This window comes from Pipistrellus hanaki (genome assembly GCF_964339955.1).
Source record: "Pipistrellus hanaki genome assembly, chromosome: 20".
In the NCBI taxonomy this organism is placed as follows: domain Eukaryota; kingdom Metazoa; phylum Chordata; class Mammalia; order Chiroptera; family Vespertilionidae; genus Pipistrellus; species Pipistrellus hanaki.
The window spans coordinates 9271212-9280830 of NC_140522.1; the positions used below are offsets into that span (position 1 = coordinate 9271212).

Below are 9619 nucleotides of genomic sequence, written 5' to 3' on the forward strand. Positions count from 1 at the left end.
AGCCCTGAAAATAGTTTGTCGTGTCAACCGCCATGATTTCCTTGGGCGATAATTAAAACAAGATTAGTCACTGTGAATATTTATTCCTCACAAGTCTATGTGTAAAATCCCTTGGAAGAGATGCTTAAATAGTAACACTGTCAAACCATCACCAGCTAACGTTAGAATGATTTTTTTTTTTAAATTAACAACTTGCTCTGCTTCATGCCTTCGAAAGTAGAAATACACTTGAGTCGTGATGTTCTAAAACTCCTCAGAGCTCATTTCTTAACTGGATCGGCGTCTCGGGGAAGTGAGCCTTATATGGCTCTGTGTAAGCCTCAGCATTCAAGTGGTATAAATGCAAGATAACAGCAGCGGATATGGGGGTGATAAACTCATGGGCTCAAGGCAAGAAATACGAAGAAGTGCATGCACCCATGTGGGCAGTCAGTGCGTTTAGCAACCTCCTAGCAACGTCAACTGTCCATTCTATGCAGGAATCCTAGGGATTCGGTGTGAAAACTGGTCTCATAAAGAAAAATCTCCACAGTGATTAAACAGAAAGTACCCTGCAAAATTTGCAAGTCTGTAGATGATAAGAGATACTCCAAGCTTCCAAACATCAAAGTTTTTAGGGAAGAACTGTCTTCCGATGAAGATAGATGTCATGGTAAGTTTTTAAATGAATCTGAAAAGAACAAAATAGACTGAGCTGTTAGTCATCTCATCACTAAAAAAAATAATCTATGAGGATTTCTAAAGACGTTTCCTGGAATGATGGGGAACCAAAACACCAAACGAGGCCCAAAAATACCATCCCAGTGTGAGGTGTCCGCTGAGAAGAAAAATGGGGGGGAAATCCTATGGGAGTTTCTGATGGCTAAGCCCAGGAGGACTAGGAAAGATACAAAAATACGCCTTTGAAATGACAAAGAGGCCAACCATCCCAGAACACCCAAGGCTTCTTCATACCGGAAATGTCAAGACTGAAAAATGATCCAAATCCAAATCTATAATGTCGGGAAGAAAGACAGAAAGAAGGCTCCTCCATACACTGATTGGCCAAAATCTCACAAGATGAGAACAGAGGTCGCTCACTGATATTTGATCGAAGTGTGTTTAATAGAAACAAAAAGAAGTTTAGTGAAGCTATAAGGCACGCCCTTGGGTGACTCATCCAGCCCTGCCCTGTGTCCGGTATACCTGCCAGGCCCTGGGACACTGGGTTGAACAAAGCCAAGGTCACTGAGCTCAGCTCCTGTGCTCCCCCTAGAGGTAAGGAGACAGACAACCAAGCACATGAGTTCAGTAATAAATTAATTCCAGAAAGGGCCTTGGACAAAGGAAAGCCAGGTTGCAGGACAAAGAAAGCCGGGCGTGAGAGGGCAATCCAACTAGAGGAGCGGAGAACTGTCAGGAGGGACAAAATTTTAGCCAAGCGCTGAATGAGGAGAAGCAGCAGGCCACGCTGGGGCCTGCGTGAGGCCATGCAGCGAGGAACCCAGATCCGAAAGCCCGGAGCTGTCAGTGAGGAGAATGCCTTGGAATAACGTAGAGGAGTTCACCTGCCTGCTGGAGCCCGGGGCCTTCTAGGCGACGGGAATGGCCTTAGAAGGCATCGATGGTTTCATTTTGGTTCAAATCATCCTGGGGCAGCCTGTACCCTCTCCCCCTTTCTCAGTTACCACAGCCCCTGCCGACAGCCGTGGCCATCCTAGGTCATCACACTGCTGAGTGCTGTCCACGCTAGGGGACTGCATCTCTGGCCTGGGCACCTTCCTCCTTACGGCGGACACTCAGCATCACTGAGAGAGCCTGTGGTCCCCTCGTGTGCATCCCGATGTGGAGGCGGAGCCCCCTCCCAGCTCCCTGCCCCTGCGGAGAGATCATGCTGCACAGCGTTGATTGGCAGCTCACCTCTCATCCCTGCTGTTGCCATGGTTTCCTCCCCCGACCCTTCTATTACCCTCAGCCGCACTCAGCTTTGCCCACTTAGCACCTTCGTCTTCGCTCATTTCTCGTGTCCTCTGTCCCTTCACAGGGAACAAAACAAAACAACAGAACAGAGACTGGCCATTCAGAGACACCTCTCTTCCATGAGTACTTTTTATTTTTATTTTTATCTCGCTCTCAGAAAACCAACAAGCAACCATGTGCCAAGTATAATAATCCTCCGGTCTTTTGTGCTTTTTCTGCATGCTGGATAATCAGGCTCTGCTTCCCTTTTCAAAACCTATGGGAGTCATTGTAAAAGATAGAAGCAGGAGGGACACAGGGGCCAGAATGGAAGGCATTTATCCGCTGGTTGGGTAACTGCTGTGTGTTGGGCAGTGTGTGGGCTCTGGGCACCAGCCCATAAAGAAAGTGCAGCCCCAGTTCCCAAAGGGGGTGCAGGTCAGGGTGTGCGGTGAGGGTATGCGGGTGAGAATGTGCAGGTGAGGGTGTGCAGGTGAGAATGTGCAGGTGAGGGTGTGTAGATGAGGGAGTGCAGGTGAGGGTGTGCAGATGAAGGGGTCCAGGCGAGGGTATGCAGGTGAGGGTGTGCGGGTGAGGGTGTGCGGGTGCAGGGGTGCGGGTGAGGGTGTGCAGGTGAGGGTGTGCAAGTGAGGGGGTCCAGGTGAGGGTGTGCAGGTGAGGGTGTGTGGGTGAGTGGGTGCGGGTTAGGGGGTCCAGGTGAGGGTGTTCGGGTGAGGTGAGGTGACGGGAGAGTGATGGATGTAAGCCAATAAATACAGTAGGCTACAGTATACGGTGAGACGTAACCAAAGTAAGTGTGTACTAGGTGCTCTGACAGGGACAAAGCAGGTTCAGAGAAATTTTCCCAGAAACTGGGATGCCTAAGCTCCTTTAAAGTCATCTTAAGAAAATAATTGGAGATGCAAAGATTTACGAACCAACATGCTCAATGTAGGACAATCTAACTTAAAATGGGGATGCGATCTACATCGTCAATAACAGGGAGTAAATCAGTGTATCAGAACTTAGTCCTGCAGTGGATTATTATTTTTAGTCTTTTTGTTGTTGCTGCTGTTGTTGCAGTGGACTGTTAAGACAAAAAGGGGAAAAAGTGTTTGCTGCATGATATTAAATATTCAAGAGTGAAACAAAATTGCTTTTACAATTCAATACCAATAGTTTGACTTGTGTGTGTATCTGTGTAAATAAATTAATAATAGTTAGGCATGCCAAAACCGGTTTGGCTCAGTGGATAGAGCGTCGGTCTGCAGACTGAAAGGTCCCAGGTTCGATTCCGGCCAAGGACATGTACATTGGTTGCGGGCACATCCCCGGTGGGAGGTGTGCAGGAGGCAGCTGGTCGATGTTTCTCTCTCATCGATGTTTCTAGCTCTCTATCCCTCTCCCTTACTCTCTGTGGAAAATCAATAAAATATATTAAGAAAGAAGGAAAGAAAGAAGGAAGGAAGGAAGGAAGGAAGGAAGGAAGGAAGGAAGGAAGGAAGGAAGGAAGGAAGGAAAGGGTTCCAGGGCTGGACTTGGAAAATGCTTTTAACTCTTGTGTATGTGTCAATAGAAACGCTAGACTGAGCCATTTATGCCGACTTGAAGAGTTACTCAGATTCCTGGAACACTTTTAATATACTTGTGTTTTGAGCCGCTAACGGGGGTAACGTGTACACACTATGAGGACGGGATTCTGTGGAACATGCTGTCATCAGACCTGAAATATCAGACGGGTTCTTGTCCGCGTCATTTTTCGCCAGGCTGTCATACTGTAACACACGGCATTAGCATCCCAGTAATTCGCAGGCAGGTTCCGGAATGAACCTCTCTAAACATTCTACCATACAATTAAACTAAACACGGACATAAACACAAATCTGGGATACAAAATCACTGGTTTCCAAATCCCCTCTCCCTACCCCCATGCACTCATCCAACTCAAACCACCCAGGTAGCTGGTGAACTCTCATTCCAGGATCTGCAGATTGTATCTGGTATTTCATTTTTCTCCCCCCTCTTTCAAAGCTCATTTCTTTATTTTAGGGTCCTTATTTCCCCCTCCTGATGAAACAGTCAAAATTCCTCTGAGTACAAAAATAGATCAAGTTGCTTTTTTGTTTGTTAACACAGAACTCTTGTTTCTTCCAATACACAGGGGAGGTTGTGGGCTTTCAGCTTCACATGTTAAACCAGAAATGGTTTGCCTGTCCATTCAGCTATTTCTTCACCATGAGCACCAACTGCTATATCTGAGAGGAAGGGAGAGGGGGAGAGTGACAGAAGCATCAATGATGAGACAGAATCACGGATCGGCTGCCTCCTGCACGCCCCCTACTGGGGATCGAGCCCACAACCCAGGCATGTGCCCTGACTGGGAATCGAACTGTGACCTCGTGGTTCCTAAGTCAACATTCAACCACTGAGCCACACCAGCTGGACCAGACTTTATTTTTACATTGTATTATCTGTTTTTCAGAGGTGCTAATAGTTTTGACGCGGGAAAATGAGTGATGTCTCCATTACTTTCAGATGGGCCGGTGGTCTATGCGGCGTTCCTGAAACTGGAGCACAGCGATGAGAACATCCAATTCTGGATGGCCTGTGAGACCTACAAGAAGATCGCCTTTCGATGGAGCAGACATTTTCGGGCGAAGAAGCTTTACAAGATCTATATCCAGCCACAGTCCCCCAGAGAGGTACCTAGCCAAGGCTGACCCTGAATGGGCATCAGGATGTCTGTGTCTGCTGACCGGGCACACCGAGGTGCCAGGCTCTTTACCCCCCAAGGATGCTGTCAAGTCGGGGTTGTTCACCTCATTTTCCACATTAGAATCCTGAGAGTCAGAGATAGGCACTAACTTGCCCAGTGGCATGCAGAGGGAAAGTGGGGAAATCCGGATTCCAAGTTAGGTCAATGTGGCTCCCAGACCTCTCCTTATTAAATTATTTTATTTATTTATTTATTTATTTATTTATTTATTTATTTATTTTTAATATTTCAAAGGGCTTATCTTTTTTTAAAATATATTTTATTGATGTTTCACAGAGAGAAAGGGAGAGGGATAGATAGCTAGAAACATCGATGTGAGAGATACATAGACCAGCTGCACACCCCTCACCGGGGATGTGCCTGCAACCAATGTACATGCCCTTGACCAGAATCGAACCCAGGATCTTTCAGTCCGCAGACCAGACCGACACTCTATCCACTGAGCCAAACCGGTTTCGGCTATTAAATGATTTTAATTCCCTACAATACAAAGAATTGGCTTTGCTAGAAGGAACTATGGTTACCATCAACAGACACGTTGACATCCCCAGTGGTTCTGGGCAAAGTCTGTGCCTCCACAGCCCCCGCTCCTCCCCCCCAGCAAAGCCAGCAAATGCTCACATGGATATCACTTCCCATCATGCACCTCTGCCTGAAGACAACAGAGCCATGAGGGAAACAGACAACACTGAGACTCCTCCTGGTGGGGAGATGCTGGGGAACGAGAATTCTGATCAGGGGGACCAGCAGGGAGGATGGTAGATGACATTCCTCTCACCCAGGACAGAATTTGTTCCTTAAAACTGTCATCTGGAAAATACTTGGGTTTACTGAAATGACCACTTCTCTATTTCCCCACTTCTCTTCACCTTCTTCCCATTTCGGGGCAGAGTCCATTAAATCAACATGCATGCCCGTTAAGGAAGGCCAAGTTTAAAATAGCACCCACTTCCCTTTCTTCCTCAGGGAAGACCTCCGTCCAGTAAACTTCCTTGTTTGTAGACTCCGCCAGCAAACCAAGTAAGCAATGGTTTCAGCGATTTCCCGGGCCTCGGGCCTCATGTTATTTTGATCTGGGATGTGGAGGTGGATGTTTACTTTTCAAGAAGCCACGAGTTTACCTCCTGCGTCTTTTGAGATACCAATGAAACTGCAAACAAAATAACCCTAATCCACTGAAAAGGAGAGGGGGGGGGAGGGAATACATCAAACCCTTGCCTTGTCTTTCCGCCTTTAATCCCGCCCATTGCTGCAATTTCGCTTTTCAGATTAACATTGACAGTTCGACGAGAGAAACCATCGTCAGGAATATTCAAGAACCCACTCGGACGTGCTTTGAAGAGGCTCAGAAAATCGTGTATATGCACATGGAGAGAGACTCATACCCCAGGTTTCTCAAGTCGGAGATGTATCAGAAGCTTCTGAAGAATATTCATCCCAATGACAATTCCTGATGACCACTCAAAAGCTTAAACTGAAGGCGATCTATTGCAAGGACTGGCTTTGTTCTTCTAAGTTACACACGCACACACACACACACACACACACGCACACACAATGAAAAAGAGTAGGAATAAAGTACAAGGAAAGGAACTATAAATTGAGTTCTAGTTCCCAAAGGGAAACAGATCTCCCAAGGGATGGACTGTAGAACTCTGATCACGTGACTGATACAATTTATGGCACACCCAAGTAGGGTTCCGAAAAAGGAAGGTCTTTCTTCACAGCGCCAATGTTATGACATTTTTATTGTGGTCATCAACCAATGGAAGTTTTCTTATTAAGGACATTTTGTTGTCACAATATACAGATTAGTCCTTCAAAGGTTGTAGCTGTTTGAGTTGTGTCTCTAGCAGAATGTAACATTTCCATAGAGTGCTCTTAATAATGCTAATTAATAGATAAACTTAGGACCCACAGCACAATCGTGTTATGCTATGAGCGATACCAAAATGATGGGTTCTTTCCCTGGCTGGTGTGGCTCAGTTGGTTGGGCATTGTCCTGTGCACCAAAAAGTTGCTGGTTCAATTCCTGGTCAGGGCACATGCCCAGGTTGTGGGCTCAATCCCCAGTAGGGTGAGTGCAGGAGGTAGCCAATCAATGTTTCTCTCTCACTTTGATGTTTCTGTTTTTCTGCCCCTATCTCTTCATTTCTCTCTAAAAAGCAATAAAAAGTATTTTTTAAAGATGGATTCTTGAGAAATGTTTTACCTGTAAAATTTTCCTACTATTATGCTCTTAACTGAATTTCTATATTGCATATATCTTCTGTGTGTGAAAAATTCCTGATAATTCAAAGCTGTTAAAAATGTATTAATGTGCCAAAACCGGTTTGGCTCAGGGAATAGAGCGTCGGTCTGCAAACTGAAGGGTCCCAGGTTCAATTCCGGTCAAGGGCATGTACCTTGGTTGTGGGCACACCCCCGGTAGGGGATGTGCACGAGGCAGCTGATCGATGTTTCTCTCTCATCGATGTTTCTAGCTCTCTATCCCTCTCCCTTCTTCCCTGTAAAATCAATAAAATATTTAAAAATGTATTAATGTATTCCTGTAGTTCTATGCTTTCATTAGTGTAAGGGTAGAAAATTCATATCCTATATTTCATATATTTTATTCTTCACAATGTGAATTCATCATGGGTCTGATAATCAATAAATCCAAATATAAATTTAAAAGTTATAAATGTGGGGTTTTTTTCAAACACAATAAAGTTATTTTTCCACTAAAAGATTTTTTAATCTGTCCTATAATAGCAGCTTGGAATTTGTCAAAAGATTCCAGAGTAAAGAGTGATTGTCTGTTTCCATACATTCAGCACAAAGCACGGGACAAATACTTCATACAAATGAACAAATAGCTTATGCTATTAACGAATAAAATACCTAGAAAACATAATGAGTCATTTTTCCAAAAATAATTAACTGCAGGAAAACCTGATTCAAGGTCTTTAGTTTTACCATGAAATGTGTTCCTTCGGTCTCAAATTTGACCGCAATAGCGTGAGTATTATAAAACGCCTAGAAACCCATGCGATAGCACATGAAAAAAAATTAAATGGAACTCTTCTCCTGCAGCAGAGGATTATTCTAACACTGAATAAATACTTGGGGGCTCATTTCTGAGAAAGAGAATTAGCTGCGCAAGAGAAAAAATTTTGTAGGGCCTGGCTGGTATGGCTTAGTGTTTGAGTTTTGACATATGAACCAGGGCAAAACGGTTTGATTCCTAGTCAGGGTACAGTAGGGGCGTGCCAGGAGGAAGCTGGTTCAATGATTCTGTCTCATCATTGATGTTCCTATCTCTTTCCCTCTTCCTTCTTCTCTCTGAAATCAATAAAAATATATTAAAAAAAAAAAACAAATACTAGTAAATTTGACCAAACACTAATACAACTAATAATGGAATTAGAATGACCAACTTGCTTTACTACTTATTTCTCCCCTTGTATTCCAATGCAGAAAAAGCCCAGAATATTGTTTGGCTTCTGTGCTGATTTTACCACCCAAATACAGAGGGCCTTCACCTCATGTTGGGTAAACAAGGTGCCAGGCAGGGGCGTGAAACAAAACTCTGTCGACTTAGGAACAGAGCCACTGGACTGGTGCCTGTCCACCCACGTGATGTCCTTGCACCCTCGGTGCCAGGAAGCCTCGGTTTCCCCATCTGTGAAATGAAGAGGTGGGACTTGGGGTCTGTGTGAGTCACGTTCAGAATGTGTTTTATCACATCCCATTACTAATGCATTCATCATGTTCCTCCAAGTGTAGACTCATTTCTGAAGAGTAGTTTCTCTGAAAATTGAGGTTATCATGACAAAGTGGGTAAAGTACTTTCTGTTTTGCATTTAGCACTGACTGAGAGGGTTCTGAAATGATTCTACGGGATCACAGAGAACTTAAAGTGAAAGTGCTACCTGTTCAAGAATTCTACAATACATGGAAGGATGTGTTCCAGGTCGCTGATAGTCAAACTGGTTTTCAATCCCTTAAACGTAACGATGTTCCGGGTCCTGTTTATTTTTCTTAGGATATTTTTGAATTAATTAAATGCATTATCCTAACATTTCAAAAGTAGGTATTTACCAAATGGCTACAAAGGTTATATCCACATTAACACGGTTTTACATGATACTTGTTTATCCTCAGTACTTTGAGATTGATGCGTTAAAAACATATTGTTAGTTTCCTGACATCAGAACCTGGATGTATTTGTCACTACCGTCTATTTTTAGACACACATTTTCAAACTCTGGAGATGTACATGATAAGCCATCATTGTCTCCACATAAAAACCAGTCTTATCTTCAAAAGGAGATAGTGACGGAGATTTGCACAATTCGGATTCAAGTGTCTTGGCAGAAATGAACACTTTCCTATTTATAATTCATCAGTCACACCATCGTTTTATTGGCTGTAAAGGGGTTTCCACTCGTTTGGGAAGAGAGATTACAGAAGAGAAATACACAACGCTTTCTTCAAAGACATAATCGGGTGTGACGTGAAGGAAATCGTGAGATCCCACTGTGCAAAAATACCTCCCTCAACTGGAGGGCCTGAGTTTCCCATCGGCGGTCACAGATGATAAACTCTCTGAATCCAGGGAAGAAAACACTTCGTGCCAACGGTTTACCTGCTGCTGAGCAGAAAGCAAGGCCTGGGGAGACAGAACTCGGGCACAGCGGGCAGCATAGGGGAATGAGCACAGAGAACAAAGATGTTCCGGTAACCAGCGGCCAGCAGATGCCAAATAGGTATTTGTTTGATGAGCAAACAGACTGTTTATTGAAACCTCCCCATGATGTTAATAGAAACCCAGAAGGGAGGCCCCCCACCCCCTCACCACTTCCCTAAGTATTTAAGAAGTAGGTTGATGAAAGGATTTGTTTGACCAGTAGCCTTTTCAAA

General features: G+C 44.4%; 1 protein-coding gene across 1 annotated transcript in view; it reads left to right on the forward strand.

The window, feature by feature from the left end:
- The window catches only part of RGS13 (regulator of G protein signaling 13), a 15955-nt gene extending 8800 nt beyond the window's left edge, over positions 1–7155 (forward strand). Inside the window, exons 5-6 of the mRNA XM_084868497.1 lie at positions 4474–4640; positions 5983–7155. Of these exons, the coding sequence (XP_084724623.1) occupies positions 4474–4640; positions 5983–6168 (353 nt within the window). The 3' untranslated portion in view covers positions 6169–7155. The remainder of the gene's footprint in view (positions 1–4473; positions 4641–5982) is intronic.
- Positions 7156–9619: the final 2464 nt, after the last annotated feature.